This window comes from Condylostylus longicornis, unplaced genomic scaffold, assembly GCF_029603195.1.
Source record: "Condylostylus longicornis isolate FDR11 unplaced genomic scaffold, ASM2960319v2 ptg000031l, whole genome shotgun sequence".
In the NCBI taxonomy this organism is placed as follows: domain Eukaryota; kingdom Metazoa; phylum Arthropoda; class Insecta; order Diptera; family Dolichopodidae; genus Condylostylus; species Condylostylus longicornis.
Window position 1 is genome coordinate 1,828,948 of NW_026578000.1, and position 18,296 is coordinate 1,847,243.

The following is an 18,296-nucleotide window of genomic DNA, read 5'->3' on the forward strand; positions in this document are numbered from 1 at the left end:
GAAATGTATATATATACATGTATACATAATTTATATATTAATGCAAATACATAATGCATTTCATCAAAAAAAAAGTATAATCATTAAAAGCAGAAAGAAGTTAAATTTAAAATAAAAAAAAATAAGTAAAAATGGAGGAAAATGCAATTTATATCTTTATTATCAATTCGGAATTTATTATCTATTTTTTCTTAAAAGTTCCTGTAGCTTAAATAAAAACAAGTAAATGCAATTTTCTTTTTTTTTTCTTTAATAAAATCTATGTTTTCAAATTACTTAATAATTTCCAAATTATTGAGATAGAATTTTTTTTTCTTTTCTTTGCTAATCAGTTATTTTAATTAGTAAATACTTACATATAATAAATATATATGTACGTTTCTGATTTATTGTTATAGAATAATAATGAGACTAAAAGTTAATAAAATTTAGATTTAAAAAAAAACTTCAATATTTTATTAAATTTTCATATTGTATATACAAACATATGTAAATTTTAATTTATATATGTATGTAGGCATGTATATATGAAAATTATGTGTTATATTTTTAGTATAAAGTTATTAAAACTTTACTCTATTAATATAATTAAATAAAATCAATTTAAAAACTATTTTTACAAGTAATTCCAAAATGAAATTTAAATTTTATTTATATTTCTTTTTAGCGTTTCAATTTTATTCAATTTCAAAATTACATTTCTGTAATTTAAAAACTAAAATCAAAAAATTTTTTTTAAATATTATAAAAAGTGATAATATTCCGTATTATTTTTTGGCTTTAATCATAATTAATTTATTTTAAAAAAAAAAAAAGAATATAAAATAAATAATCTGGCCAGAATTTAAGATATGTTGCAATTTTTGAAATGCCTATAATAAAATTGGTTATTATTATTAATAAAAAAAAAAATAAAAAAAAATAAAATCAAACATAATGAATTTTCAGGCACCAATCTTATAAGCTTTTTTCAAATTCATTTAAAATATTAGAATTTTTTTTATACATTTTCAAATTAAATTTTTATTTAATTTTGTAATTATTAACAACAGATAAAAAAAAAACAAAATAATTTGATAAGTTATACATATATTTACACATTATATATACATATATTTTCTACAAAATAATGAAACATTAATAAAAAAAAAAATGAAAAAAATATAAAATTATTTAGGACTAAAAATTAATATAACACAATAAAGTAAACAAAAAAAAAACATAATGCAAAAATAAAAAAAAAAATACTTTAGATGCGCTTTATAAAATTTTTATTTTTAATATTTATTTTTTTATAGTATGAAGTCTGCAAATTTTAACAAAACGTTTATAAAAAAAATAATGTTTTAATATGTTTTATTTTAAAAGTACGATATTTTATATAAATCTGGCGTTAATTGATTGATTACTAGAATTTTAAATTAAATTGAAGGCCTTTAATTAAGAGTCTTAGAATATTTTCCCCTTCTCTGAAATTTACAAGTTTTGTAAGAAAAGTTAAATTATTGATGATAAGAAGACTTTTTGGACAAAAACTTTTTTGATTTATAATAAGTTAAATTTTATTTATTAGATTTGTTTACATAACAAATTAAAAATAACGAAATTAATGTATTTTTTTTTTTGATCTTGTTATTGATTATATTGCATGTCATTATGTATTTAATTTATTCAATATGTTATTTCATTTTTAAATGTATTGAAATTAAATTGTGAACTTTTATATTAAATTTTGTATTGAAAATTATTTCACAAATGTGAATTTGAGTGGAAATTTTAAATATAATATAAATTGTATACTTCAAACCATATTTTTTTCTTTATATTTTTGCAGATTTCATATATTAAATTTATTAGATACATATTAAAATTGTAGAGAAAAAAATTAATAAATAAAAAAAAAAGTAGTCTTTGAAATAAAACAAAAAGAAAAAAAGTAAATTAATAATTAAATCAGTAAAAAAATACACTTATACAAAATATAAATATTTATAAAAATAATAAAATAGACATTTAAAATTAAAAAATGAAAAAAAAAAAAACAAAAAAATAACAGAAAATTAGGAAACATGTAACATCAATTCTATTAACATTATAATTATATTAAAAAAATAAAAGCAAATAAATTTAACTGAAAAATATTACTCATTAAGAAATATATACATATAAAGATTAATATATATATTTCAAGATATATTTGTACCCCTCTATACTCTTATATTTTCAAATAATAATATTATATAATATATATTATATTTATTGTATAATATATTCTTCTGTGTATCCGCTATTAATTTGTACATACAGTATTTTTGTATTTTAATACAAATAATAAATATTATTAGTAAAAAATGTAATTCTTTAAAAAAAATTTCTAAAGAAAAATTAGAAAATTAATAAGTTGCTTAAGTAATTTACTATATATTAAAATTGAATTGCATTGTTTGAAATTAATTATTTTAATATTTTCATTTAATGCTCGGTAAAAATAAGATTTTTTATATCAAAATTTAATTTTGTATATTATTTGAATTTGTCAAATCTTAAGCAACATTTTAAATCTTCTTATACACAAAAACAAAAATAAGAAATCTTATATATTTCTATTAATATAAAGGAAATTAAATTTACAAATACTTTTGTTTTAACAAAAAAAATTTAGTAGCGGATAAATTGATATTACAATATGAATTACATTTAGTATTGGGATATATTATTGAAGTTTTATGACCATGTTAAAGATTTTATATGTTTGCAATCATTTTTTAATTTTTAATTTATATTGTCACTATATGCCCATTGTGTTAGTATGAAATTCACAGAAAAATTTAATTTTATCTCTTAAGTAGTGGATTTAAAGTAATGAATAAAGATATATATATATATATATCTATATATATATACATATATATATATACATATATATCTTAATATATATATATATTAAAATATAAAAGTATATATTATATTTTCAAAATTTATATATTATTTATGTAATGATTATTAATACATACATTATGTGAAATAGGAAAATAAAAAAAGAATTTCATAAACATATAACAGAATTTTCGAATGGAAAAAAAATATATAAAACGTTTAGAACTGATTACTATAAGACAATAGTAGAATTAAAAACAAACACACACAAAAAACTGATTCACAAATTTAAGGGAAAAATTATAATTTATGTATTAAAAATTTTTTATAAGTTAATTTATGTCTGTCTTTTCAGTGCTAATAATAATTGCATAAAAAATAATATAAACAAATATACTTTTAATTAAATTTTTAGCATTTATTTTAATTAAATTTTTCTTGTAATTTTGTTAGAAGTGACAATTACAAAGATTTATAATATCATTTTGCATTAATGAACATCACAGATTATCAAAGTCATAAATTTTATAGTACCATACCATAATATATTCCAAATCACATACTGAATGAATATATATATATAAATATTATATGTATGTATATGAATAACATTATTTAGCATATAAGATATTTTGAAAAGGCAAAAATATTTAAAAAGAAAAAAAAAAATAAATAAATAAAATTATATAATGTATATGACCGAAATATGAAAACCGAATATAAATAAAAAAAATATTTAAAAATTTATATTTATGAAATTTAATATTTGAAACTCTTATGCATTATGAAACTTTTGCATGTAAAGTAAAACAATATTATTTTCTTTTTTATTATGTGTTTGCACTGTTTCATGAATAAGTGCGTGGCACAAAGTTAAATAGACTAGCCTTGTTTAAAGTGTAAGAAATTTATTCGAGTAATTACATACTTATTCACATAACCCATTTATTTTTGATTTTTTATAATCAGAGAACAGTCAAGAGAGTCTTAACGGATCTTTAACGATGGTAAAATTAAACCTTAACTTATTTCAAATAAATCAACTATGACGCTTTCTCATAACTCATACAATATAATTACATACTATTTTTATCAACTTTTGTCATAGAGCCAGAAAATAACAGAAAATGAGCATTGAAATAAATTAATTCTGTAATGAATCAGGTGGTGAGCATTTTGATTTGGAATTTGTGTAATTCTATGTGCTAAATAGCTTTACTGCTTCGTACACTTTCTGTCATTTGCTGATTTGAAGCAATTTTTATCAAAAACCATATTATATTAATCTATATTTATATAGTTTTCGATATTATGAAATCAAAACTATCAATTATTAATCAAAACTATTATAATGTATTTAAAATTATTAAAAAATAGTGTAACAGAAATGTGTGTTAATTTCAAGAGCAATTTTGTATGATAAAATTATACGAATAGTTATAATTTTTTCCACCAGGTAGCTCCTAAGTCTACATTTTTCTGGTAACTCTATACAAAATAAAAATGAATAATGACATTTATTTTGACATTATATTGTAACCTTTGCAGTTTTGTTTTGATTTTTATTCTTGGGCAAATTCGGTAATTTTGCAAATAAAAAATATTAACTTAACTACAGATATTATTAATTTTTACAGTGCTCTTCATAAGGTTATAGTAATTTGTTAATATTTTTTTTACTGAGAAAAACTCAAAATGTTTAGCAGACAAGCTTTTAGGATGGTGTCATCTCTACGGAATTCATTTGCAGATTCAATGTATGGATCGTCTAAGACATTAATGCGGCAAAACTTTAGATTGCTATCTGCAACTGGCCAAACACCTTCATCTAATAAGCAGGATGCTTCCAAAGGTAAAGGTCCCATATCTTGGAAAAGTCTTTCAGTTATAGGAATTGGAGGAGCAATAGGATTAGCTTTTATGTACTATGTTAGAAATGAGAAAGAAGAAGCACTAATGCGAGAAAGAAAGCGTCAATTAGGTAAGGCAGCAATTGGTGGTCGATGGGAATTGACTGATTCTGATGGAAAAGTTAGAAAATCTGAAGATTTTTTGGGAAAATGGTGTCTTATATATTTTGGTTTCACACATTGTCCTGACATTTGCCCAGATGAACTTGAGAAAATGTCAAAAGTTGTTGATGCAATTGGTAGGTGCATGTGCATTCATAATATTTTATTAACACATTACCTCCCGGCGTTATTTCTAAAAAACTTTCCTCTGGTACCGGGGCAAATTAAAAATATATCGTTCTTATATAGCAAATAACGTTTTTTTTAAACCAAATTTGAAAAATGTGCTAAGCTATAATATACCACGGGAGACTATAGAATAGACAAAGAAAGATCATACAGGGCAAATGAAACCCCATGTGAGAGAGTGACCTTACGGGACAAATGAGAACTCAAGTGAGAGAGTTCTTGAGAAATTTGAGATCAGACGAAATTATTTAACTTTACAGATGAAAACAATTTGAAATTAACCGTTACCTCGCTCCTTATCTTATAAAGGCGTTTTCTCTTATTTTATAAAGATGTTTGAGTTCAAATTCAACAAAACGCACATATATGTGTACACGGGATTTTCTTGAAGTTCAATGAAAAGCACAAATGTGTGCACACGGGATTTTCTTGAAGTTCAATGAAAAGCACAAATGTGTGCACACGGGACGTAATGTGTTAAAAGAGTATAGTGTTCTGTTAAACATAATTTTTTTTTTCAGATGACTCACCAGGAGAATTGACAATTCAACCAATTTTTATAACTGTTGATCCAGAACGGGATACAAAAGAAATAGTGGGAAAATACGTAAAAGAGTTTTCTTCAAAACTTTTGGGCTTGACTGGAACAGTTGATCAAATTAAATCAGTGTGTAAAGCTTACAGAGTTTATTTCAGTGCTGGTCCTAGAGATGTCGATAACGACTATATTGTAATTAACCTGTAAACATATATTTTTATCTTATAATCATTTTTCAAATTGATTTAAGGTTGATCATACAATCATAATGTACTTAGTAAATCCTGATGGAGAGTTTGTTGATTATTATGGTCAAAATAAAGATAAAGAACAAATCGTTAATTCCATTCTAGTCAATGTAGCCAAATGGAATAAATTAAATAAGAAATCTTGGTTTAGCTAGGATTCATTTCTGCTAACAGTTTTTTTCCGCGTAAGCTAAGAAAATAGACTTAATATTTGTATCAACGTATTTGTGCATTGATTGCTTTGAATGGACAAATTGATGGCACTGTTCAATTCTACTGTAAAAATATTCCTTTGTTATATTAATTATTATATTAATAGTAATTAAAGATTACAATTTTAAATATATTAAAATATGTATTTGTTTTTATTTCAATAAATAAGTCAGCAATATGAAAAGTTTGCTTTTGTCTTGGATTAAATTGAAAGATTGTTTAGTGCAATTAGATTTACTAGATAATATAATTAGATAATATGAAAAAGTCAATTTTTATATGCGATTCAGTAATATTACAAGTTTGTTGAAAGTTGAAGAAGACTCTTTTAAAAGAAGTGAGTTGAAAAGGATTATATATGAGTATTTTATTAAAAATTAAGTTTAGATATTAGTCTTGTTTTTGCGAAATTTACGTATGTATCAAAGTTTTTAATAAAACAAATTCTTTTGAAAATTTCGATTTTAGAGATCATTATATAAAATTTTTATTTCATTTGAAATAAAAAAAATTGCTTTTCGTTCGAAAACTACTAATTTTTGTTTAAACGTACATTACATATGTATTACCTATATCCTGTTAGTATGCTAGTATTCTATTAGTGTAAAATTTTTGTAATTCTATTCTGAAAAGCAAAATACTTTTTAATCATATTCAATCATCTCAAGTGATAAGATATTATTAAAAACATTTAGGGCCCGACTTAAAATTCAAAAGAGATTTATTTTAAGTTAAGGAGAACACTTAAACGTAAAATTAATCTTTTTTTTTTAAATTAAAACAATAGATTTTTTAAATTTTATATTTTTCTTTTATTTTGTTAAAATTTTTCTCCAAGTTTTCAGTTATTTTCTTTTTCGGAATTTCTTTTTTGTTTTTTTGTTTTTTTTTACAAATAAAATATACAAATCATTTTGAATTATTTTTGTTTTATAACATTAATTTACTCCATAGGTAACTTATTTTAATGGTTTTACCAAATACATATTAACTTATACGTACTTCGTTACATTACACCGATATTTTGAATATTCCTAATTTATTATATAATAATGATTTTTATATTTACATTCGAGTTACAATATTTTATTCTAAAAATTTTTCTAACAGTATCTACTAGAAGAGTTTATTATAATTCCTTTACTAATTTAAATTTAATATTAAATAATTGAAAAATCAATAGTAAAAATATAATATACATACGAGTAATATATGAAAGGAAATTTGATATAAGGATATACAAAAGAAAAAAAATTAGAAATTAAATTATAGTTACTATAGGCGTAACATAAAAAATTAATTTTAATTTTATATGGTATTATTATAATTTTTTATACCATTTAATTATTATAATTTCTTTTTTTTTGTTATTACTATGTACAAAATTTGCCTTAACAATTAAGTATTTAAGCTTCTTATTTACAAATTTGCATTTAATTTTTAAACATTTTCTTATTTATTTTTATTTTTAAATAAATATTAAATTATTTCTCTTAAATATATGGTTACATGGCTCTTCACGATTTATATAATATAGTATTTAGATTGTACATATAAAAAAATTTATTCATTCATCTGTAACATAAAATGTAAAAAAGTAAATCATGAGAACAAATAAGAGAGAAATAAGAGCATTATAAAAATTGATCAAATTTTTCGTAGAAATAGAAAAATTTCACTCATTTATAGTACTTATACATATTTTTTGAATTTCTTCTTTAATTTTTTAATTCATTATTTCTTTAATATAACCATTATATTTAAGAGAATTAACTTAAATCGATTTTTTTTTTCTTATTATAATTTGAACACATTATATTAGATCGTACATTAATTTTTCGGCTTGATTTGGTTCCTCACAATCAAAAGATGCCATCATAAGCTCTGAAATAGGAAAAAAAAAATTAAGAAAAAAAAAATTAAATTAAACTTATTAATATTAATTAATTATTTGAGAAATTATTTTATTATATAAAAATACATATATATTTATATAATTAATATAAAATTTATTTTCTTTACATTTTCTTTAATTTAACTGACCGGATTCGAGACCAGATGCTATGCATATTAAGTTTAATTTTGAGTTTATTATATTTTTGTTTGTTTGTTTTTATAACTAATAAGGATATTAAAATTATTATAAAGAGTTTAAGGTTAACAATTTAAATATTAATAATTTAAAAGGATTTTTTTTTAAATGTATGTAAATACATAAATTTTATAAATACAGTAATGTAATTGAGAATCTAATTTTTCAGGGAATTTTAAGAATATAGAACAGTATGATATGAATTTGGTAGTTTTTAAATTCAAAGAACTGAAAAAATTACGTCTAACTTTTCTGTTAAACATAAGACTTTATATGAATACAGTGAAATCGTATATTGAATTGTCTCCTTTTGTTCTTATTTGATATATATTTTGGTATATATATATATTATTTGCATTTTCGTGTCACAACATATTGTATTTGCTACAACTATATTTTAGTGTAATGTAAAATATTCAATTTGAATTCAAATTTATAAATTTGAAAAAAAAAAAAATTATTCTAAATACCATTTATTTGGTAATTACAAATACACTGGAATTTATTCGAACTTGTAAAACAAAATTATAATACATAATATGTAAATTTTCAAATATATATGTAATTTTCATTTATATGTTTATTTCTTTACGTTTTTACCTATATGTTGTAATATGTAAGAAGAATATGTATTCATAGGTAAATTACATATTTCATAAAATTTTATGTAAATATACATATATATATATTCATTCAAATATGTGTATAACATATTCATTTTAAAATATGTATATTAATGAAAAATAACTTTTTACATAAATATTAAAAATTTATTCATTTTTCAATGAGATATGGTCAGTAAATATTTCAATAGTAGTGTATAACAAATTACTATTTACTAAAATATATAGGTACTTTTATTAAGCATTCATATTTGTAAATAATGTTAAAGAAAAAAATTATAATTAATAAAATATTAAATTGCTAAAGAATTTTTTTTTATTTTGCTGAAATTCTTATTTTCTAAAATATTTTGAACATATTATAATAGAATAAATTTAGGTAAAAAAATTTTTATATTATAAGAAAATATTTTATACATAATATGTATGTATGTATGCTTTATAATTTCAAAAATTAAAACTAAATGAACAAATCATTTATTTAGTAAATATATATTAATATTAATAAGGAAATATTTTCAATATAAAATATTTAAATATTTTAATTTACAAAGGAATATTTTATATTAATATTATACACTATTTATTTTGGATATATTTGTAATAATTGATTTTTGAATTTTCATTCATAAATATATTATTATATTAAATTTGTTGATTTCATAAAAATCATAACTGTTTTCACTAAAAATGAATATTCGCTATAATTAATGTTAGAGAAAAATAATTTTGAATTCATATATAATATTTTTTTTTAAACTTTTAATATTTATATTTGTACAATTTTTGCTCTGTAGACGATAAGTTGATTAGGAGTCGCATGTTTTTATATAATTTGTAGAAATTTTAATAGTTTTATATATATGAAGAAATTATTATCTCCCAAGCCTTCCCAAATAAAATATTAATTTTGAGCTATATTAATTTCCTTGAAATTATAGGTTTAATTTAAGAATTTCTATATAAAAATAGAAAAGTAAAATATATTATTATGCCTGTAATGTGTATTACTGACGTAATTACATGCCTGTAATGTAATGTTAAACAATAATTTGCTTTTGAATCAATTTATATTCTCTCTCTGAATCGAATTAGGAAAATATCCGATACTGAGAGAATTTGTAATGCAATAAAAAACACCATGTACCGTTAAGTGATTTTAAATTGCTGAATAGAAAAAAATTTACTAACTTAAATATCATTGGTTTGACCACAATTTATTACAAAAATAAAATTCTCAGTATTTATATACACAATGTATTATGTTCAGATGTTCTACCATACTACCGGTGAGGTGTCTTATACCTTACATTTATTATATTATACAGTATAACTATAATTTTGATAAATAGTATTAAGTATATGTGTTTCATAAAAATACCATAATTAAATAATTTAAATTCTGTGATATTTTCTAAATTTGTAATCCTTAATGTTATAATATTAAGAATTATTTTGTTTTTCTATTATAATCCAAAAGCGATATGGCATAACTAATATTATAGCATTAGAATATTAAAACACTCATTTTTATTCTTATTATAATGAGAAAAGAAACAGAAAACAACAGCAAATGAACATACATATGTATATACCTAGCGTTTATAATATCAAAATAATTTAATCAAATTACAATTTCCTTAATATTTATACTAAGAGATAATCTTATGTGTTTTGTTAAATAAGAATTAAATATGAATATACACGTTATGTATATTTATATAGGTTTTTTACATTATTATTATACAGAATTATTATATGTTATAACATGAGTACATATTAAACTAATAATATACTTGTATCCTTCATTATATTATCATTTTATAATAAATATTCATTTGTTTTATTATCCATATGTGTGCAAATTAATGAATATGTAAGTATATTAGTTATATTACGTATATAATATATATATATATATATATGAGAAAAACATGTTATAAATTTGTATATATGTATGTAAATATTTAATGAAAAAATTCATTATCCATCCGAAAATCTGGAAAAAAAACCCAAAAACAAAATAAACTTAAACTGTAATTTAAGACAATTCTTCCGGTTAAACTATTTTTTTTTTTTGGGCAGATATTATATACTATATAAAAGTAATCAACCAAAAAAATAATCTATTTGAATATAACATAATACGTATGTAAGTATATGAATATATTAAACAACTGTTTGTAATACTAAAATAAGAAAGAAATCATAAATACATAAGAAAATCAACAGAAAATACGAGTATAAGGAAAACAAACAAAAGTAACAAAAAAAATATGTTATAACTTAAGTAATAGTATCTTCATTTATACAATTATATACACACTCGTTATATACTCCGTAACAGCAGGATTATTATGACATTTTATATATTGTATATATATATATGGTATAAGGACTCAAAGGATTGCAAATACTCTAAATATAAATGTATAAAAGTGAAAGTAAATAATAAAGTAACTATGAGGAAACATAAAAATAAAAACAAAATTTTGATGAGTTGATTTTCTACTTCATTTCCTTTGATTATACTCGTATATAGAAAAAAAAACGAAGATAAATATATAGGAATGAGGGAAAAAGAATTTTGCCCGCATCGGTTTCAAATCTATTGGGTACACACAACAAATGAACTCTTCAATTTTATACTTATTTCTTTTTTTTTTTGTTTTTCTTATAAATATTATTCTTGTCATTTATTGTATATAGTACATTTATGTATATAAAGCTCAGTTGGTTTGAATATAGTGCGATAAATTTTAAAACATGCACTGATTATTAATAAACACACAATATTTTTGGGTGTTTTTACACAAAAATCAAACCAATAGTTTTCAAAATAGCACATTCCTCTGATAATATTTTAATTTTAGAATATATATTTTCATATTTAAATAAGTATGCTAAACCTAAATAGCTTCAAGTTGATGATAAATCTTTACATCATTCTATGTACATATGTATGTGTCAAAATTCTTCTCTTACTTTATTATAATATTGCATATATGATTAGGGGGAAATTTAAAAGTAATTTTTAAATAGGAAATATGTAAGTCTTCTAGTAGTTTCTAGAACAATGATTGACCTAAAATTTTCAAATTTTAAATTCAATTTTCGATTTTGAAATGAACGGACAGATAGTGTGAAACTAATAAAAATTATTTTTAAATTTAAACTGAATTTAATTACAATAATTAGTATAAAACGATAATGAACACTTATTTTTTTTTTCAGCTTATAAATTAAATTAATAATTTTATTAATATAATGCATAAGACTTATTACGATATGCAAACTATTATACATAATTTATATCAATTTAATTGATATAAATTAACAACTTTCTGACAAAATAAATGCAATTGTTAAAATTCTTAGATGTTTTAATATATATTTATATCAGTACAGTATTAGGCCTCAGGACTGGTTTTTCTTTTAGTTGTTGCAGCTTAAGATCTTGCATGAGATTCTGGTGATATTTGATTTGAGACATTCAGGGCGGTTGTATATGTAGACGATTTTGTTTTCCTTTTTTTGGGGCTCGACCTTAAACGATCAGCAGTTTTTTTTTAAGGCATCACTGCCCGCGGTAAGCTCTTTGGCCGAGGATTGTGATCTAGGAGTGTTCCCGGAGAAAAAGGAGCTAGTACATATATATGATATAATAAAAAATTCCGGGCTACCGGTGCCGAATATATAAAATTCTAAAATTTTTAAACACAATTTAATTCATTAAAATTTCTCAAAAATTCTAAATTGATTTTTCTTATTTAAAAATTATGGGTATGAACATCGTTTTGAATTTTCTTGAAGTCGTCGTGCATTTTCGATTCCAAAAACGACTTTAAGCGAAATAGTACTGTATTTAAAAATGTGTTTCGTATAAAATTTGCTTTACTATTATCACAATATCTGCAGCTATAAAAAATATTTTGCTGGCGAATTTAATAGTTATAATTCTTTTTATTGCAAATATGTTAATTAAATGTTATTTTATGTATATATATGTATATTTGTACCTATGTGGATATTTATAATTAAACGAAAAGAAATCGTTAATTTCCTTTAATAGGGTTTGTTATGAATCAATTAGAATACGAGTACAAGCATATAATTTTTTTTAATCACATATTTGTGATATTTTGTGATTAAAAAAAATGGTATTACAATTGTGTTAGTATAATTAGAGTTGTATGAGTGATCAATGAGTGATTAACGGGTTTATTTATAACAATTTCAACTATCAATTGCCAAAGATTGGTAATCGCATATAAAAATGAAAATATTCTTTAAATTGTATTAAAAAATTGAATGTATTTTATAAATGAAAATATTTTAGCATAGATTCACGATTCGTTCAAGAACAATTTTGATACATACATACATATGTATACATTACATAATATTATTTCGTATTTCAAATCAACAGGCATTGCTCTTTTTTATCTCGTATTTTTTTTTTATTGTGTAAGTATATATTGATAATAGATCTAAATCCGCTTTGATATTAATTTTAAAGGAAATGTTTATTTTTTTAATAGACAACAAAAATTGTTTTTTTTGTGAATAAATGGTGAATAATCCAATGACTTGTATGTATGTATATTAATTTATCTTTGTCAAATATACTATATTCTTGAATATCAAAATAATATTTGTTTTCGTTTTTTTCATAATGGTTAAAATTTGAAGATATTTGAAATTATACAAATGCACGCTTACATAATATTATAAACTTTTGCATGTATATATATATTTACATACTTATTTACATAAATATGTATTGTTTAATTCAGTATAATATTCACATAATTAATGTATTGTATAATTCAGTTTTGACGGTTTGCATGTTTATGTAGATATATAATGTATTAAGAATTTTTGATTTCTTAAATAAACAAAAAGAATAAATTATCAAAATGAAAGTAAAATAGAAAATCAAAAAAAAAAAAACCAAAATATGCTCTTCTAGATGAATAACTATAAGATTTATTCCAAAATATAATAAATCAAAATTCTACCCTAATCATGAGAAACGAAAAAAAAAAATAGTAGGAATAAAAAAAATAAACAAAATTACAGAAAAAACAACAAATTATTTTTGAATAAGATTTATAACAAAAATTATTTTCATTAGAAGCCACTTGTACATTGTGTTGCATTGTAAGTTGTACATACATGGAAGCTTACATACATGGAACCCATTACTTACATATTATATAACTATTTACCACGATAATTACTGTAACATTGTAAAAAAGATATTTAAAAATTGTTCTAAGCGGCCGAAACTATTTAAACAACCACAATATATTTTTGCTATTAAAGAATTTTTGTATAAATCATTGGTTTTATGTTTGTTCTTAACAGTATTTTCGATATTAAATTTCCTTTAAAAAAATTGTTTTATACTATACTTTTAATATAGAAATTCTACTTTAATAGCTATCACTATAACTCACCATTACACTTATTTATTTCAGAAAAATCAAACATTACAAAATGGTGTTATTAAAAAAAAATTTGAATTTTTTTTTTTTAAATCAATTTTGCGATCGCAATCAAGTGATTACAATTCTCTATTGAATAAATCGTTAATACATTGTGTACATATTAATATACCCGTGTCTTTACGGCTCGTTTTTAGTGGTCTAATTAAAATATGAATATGTGTAGGTAGCATATTTTAATTTACATAATAATTATGGTAAGTATAATATTTTATCAATTTATGAATTTAAAAATGGTATACTTTGTATTTCATTTTAGTTAAAAACGAAAAAAAATAAAGTTGACCTTGTCAACTCTGTGGTACTCGTACGAATTTGTTATCCTATGTGCGAATAAATATGCCATAACTGTCAAGCAATTTCAGCGACTTTTATAAACACATTGGCGCCACTAATATATTCGCTTGTGTGAAATTTCAATACTATAGCTTTTATAGTTTCTGAGATATAGTCAAATAAATTTTGAAGTTGTATGGCAGGTACCAGATGGAGCCAAGTAATTTTAACGACTTTTATGGGACACATTAGTCTTACTAGTATATTCGTTTGTGTGAAATTTCAATACCACAGCTTTTATAGTTTGTAAGATATAGCCAAATAAATTTTGAAGTTGTATGGCAGCTACCCGAACCGGTACCCAGATGATGTCCGATTTAAATAGGGTTCTGGAACTTACTGCAATAAATCATTTGTGAAAATCTGGTGAACTTAGCTTAATTAGTTTTTGAGTTATCGCTGGGACGGACGGACGGACATACAAAGCTAAATCAACTCAGAATTTCACGCTGATCAAAAACATACACTTGAGTCTATATCTACGACCGTTATTTCTTAGCGTTTCAAACGGTAAGGCAAATTTAGTATACCCTTCGAATATATGTTCGTACGGGTATAAAAACGCATTTTATATATTGTTTGTATTTTTTTTTTGTTTCAAATTCTATTGTTATAGTCTACACTATAGATCCTCATTTCAGCGATTTTTGAATATTTTTTTTTCAGCGATTTAAATCAGCTTTTATCCAAATTTCATTTTAATTAACGATAAATAAATTTAAGACAGTTTCTTATTATATTATTTTATTTAACATTATAAGAAATATCGAGTTTTCGGTAGAAACGCACTTCTTTGTGGTATGATGAGGCTGAAATAAGCTAACGAGATATCGACCATTCAACAATATATATTAACTTTAAAGAGTATATTCAACATAAATTAACTTGATATTTTATACATGAGAAGTGTCTGACAGTAAGGGACACCATTATGTATTGATCATATAACAGTTTTTTTATAGACATCATTTTAATTATTTGCACATTTACGGCTTTACTTTAAATAAAATTACGGAAGTTTCTTAAAATTTTATTAATATAAAATTTTGTTTTTTTTTCTAATTATTGTATATCAAATAATAATTTTCTATCTTATTTATGTAAGTCGAGGTATTTTTGTAGTATATTTTTAATAAATCAATATTTTTAGAAATATTTGAAATTTATTCTGAATTTTTATTTCAATTTTAATATTGTTTCGTTATACATCAAATAATTTTAATAATATACATAATATATTCGTGTAGGTATACTTATTATGAAAAGTATAAAGTTTAAAATTGAAAACTTTGGCAATGTTTTTTAACACGTTCTCCTTATACTTTAAAATACAAATTATGTTTTTTTTTTTTGTATCTTAAAACTTTTTTCTAAAATACAATGTTGAGCATAACAATATATGTGTATATTATGTAATATAGAGTTATATTCAATATATTATATAATATATATTGAAAGGATATTTTCACCATAAATCTCTATAGTGAAAAAATTTTACTTTTCAAAATTTTTATATGGAAAAGTTTTTGTTTTTAATATTTTTTTTGTTTTTTTGTTGTGTTACTCAAGTTGTTGTGTTTTCGAATTACTTTTATTAAAGTTATGAATATATGCAAAATGTATATAGGCATTATGCTAATTTTGTATAAATATCTTTTGTTTGCTGTCGCTTCTGCATTGCATTTTGTTTTTTTTAAACAAAAACGTGTTTAAAACCTTAAGTTCTTTAAGTTTTTTTCAGATTGGTAATAGCCATCTAAACACCCGGCCCCAAAATCGATAATATAATACACAAGTAGGTTATACTACATTAGCAAGGTGAATAAAGTTTAAAATATTTTTTTTTCTTTGCAATTTTTTATTATATTGTCTACATATACGCATACATATAAGTATTATTTGTTTATACAGAATATTTTTTAAAATTGGAATCTATTTACTAAAAATATAACTATATTTGTATATTTTTTAAAGAATTGTTACTCTTTATGCTCATTAGTCATTGAAAAATTAATTAAAAAATATTTGTAATTTATTGAATGTTTTAAATTTGGTATGAAAAAATCTCATATATTATATTTTTAATTTAACAATATTTAATTATAAAATTAATTCGATTTGCCAATTCTTCAAGAGAAAGACTTTCCGCACCAACATAGAAAGTATTTACAAAAAAATTCTTTTAAATTGTCGATGATTTTTCAATATATCGATCTTCATAATATTGAAACAGTGATATTGTGGCCGAAATATTGAACTAGTGATATTGTAACAATGTGATATTATTCGAAATCGGATCCTTTCAATGTATTACTTAAAATATTACTAATATTTACATATTAATTATAATTTAGAAGGAAATTGTGTTAATTTTTTTTTAAAATTTTATATGACCATACATACTACATATATGTAAGTATATGCAACATACTTATTGTAAATAAACAGAAACTTTGAAATTTTTCATAAAATATTTCAATAATATTGTATGTTCAGTAATAACAACGAAATAGAAAATCTTAAAATTTTTTAAAGTATAAAAAATAACAAAATTTTTGATAGAAACACAAAAAGTTGTTAAAAACTATGGATTGAAAGTTTTTTGTTTTGTTTTACATATTAATTTCGTTATGAAGAAAAATTTATAGAAAATTTGAAGGAGAAATTTTGATTTATTATGGTTTTATTTTTACATACATATATGTATAAGGAAAAACATAAAGTTTATTAGAATTTAATATCTTTGAATTATATAACTGAATATCCATTTTTTATACCCGTACGAACGTATGTTCGAAGGGTATACTAAATTTGCCTTACCGTTTGTAACGCTAAGGAATAACGGTGTTAGATATAGACTCAAGTGTATGTTTTTTATCAGCGTCTAGTTCTGAGTTGATTTAGCTTTGTCTGTCCGTCCGTCCGTCCGCCCGTCCCAGCGATAACTCAAAAAATAATTGAGCTAAGTTCACAAAATTTTCACAAATAATTTATTGTAGTAAGTTCTAGAACCCTATTTAAATTGGACATAATTGGAGTATTGATTCGGGTAGCTGCCATACAACTTCAAAATTTATTTGGCTATATCTCGGAAATTATAAAGGCTATGTTATTGAAATTTCACACAAGTGAATACATTCGTAGGGCCGACGCGCTTGATAAAATTCGTTAAAATTTCTTGGCTCTTTCTGGTAGCTGCCATACAACTCCAATAGTAGTTTGGCACACACAGTATTTCAAAGAACACAGTACTGAAATTTTGCATAAATTAATATGGTAATACAACAACTTAAAGTCATGGTCTGCCCCATAGTCAGTTATGGCATATTTATTCGCACATAGGATAACAAATTCGTACGGGTATCACAGAGTTGACAAGGTCAACTCTATTTTTTTTCGTTTTTAATAAAATTAGAATAAAAAATTTAGAAATTTATCTTATTTTTAAAGGGATTAAATAAAAAGTTACTATTTCTTTTTCTTTTTTTGTTGGTTTTAGGAAACTACAGGTGAATTTTAACAAATTTCTTAATACAAAAAAAGTTGGTAAACTATGCAAATAAGAAAAAACAGTTTACACTATTATTATATAATGAAATATGTTTTAAAGAACTTGAATTCAATTGATTTAAATTTGGTCCCAAAAATATTAAACGTG

The 18,296-nt window shown here is 21.7% G+C and overlaps 2 protein-coding genes across 2 annotated transcripts in view; one reads left to right on the forward strand and one right to left on the reverse strand.

Moving 5' to 3' along the window:
• The first annotated feature begins 4,404 nt into the window (after positions 1-4,404).
• LOC129608476 (protein SCO1 homolog, mitochondrial) lies at positions 4,405-6,236 on the forward strand. Its single transcript, XM_055519978.1, has 4 exons — positions 4,405-4,458; positions 4,515-5,026; positions 5,600-5,808; positions 5,867-6,236. Exons 2-4 carry the CDS (start codon positions 4,573-4,575, stop codon positions 6,017-6,019), a joined length of 816 nt encoding a protein of 271 aa, XP_055375953.1. The 5' UTR covers positions 4,405-4,458; positions 4,515-4,572; the 3' UTR covers positions 6,020-6,236.
• A 1,434-nt stretch (positions 6,237-7,670) lies between these two features.
• Positions 7,671-18,296, reverse strand: part of LOC129608261 (ras-GEF domain-containing family member 1B) — a 129,118-nt gene continuing 118,492 nt past the window's right edge. Inside the window, exon 11 of the mRNA XM_055519652.1 lies at positions 7,671-7,961. Coding sequence (XP_055375627.1) covers positions 7,891-7,961 — 71 coding nt within the window. The 3' untranslated portion in view covers positions 7,671-7,890. The remainder of the gene's footprint in view (positions 7,962-18,296) is intronic.

Coding starts and splice junctions, on each gene's coding strand:
- LOC129608476 (XM_055519978.1), top strand. CDS start 4,573: ATGTTTAGCAGACAAGCTTTTAGGATGGTGTCATCTCTACGGAATTCA. Junction 5,027..5,599: donor AAAAGTTGTTGATGCAATTG/GTAGGTGCATGT, acceptor TTTTTTTTTCAG/ATGACTCACCAGGAGAATTG. Junction 5,809..5,866: donor ATGTCGATAACGACTATATT/GTAATTAACCTG, acceptor AATTGATTTAAG/GTTGATCATACAATCATAAT.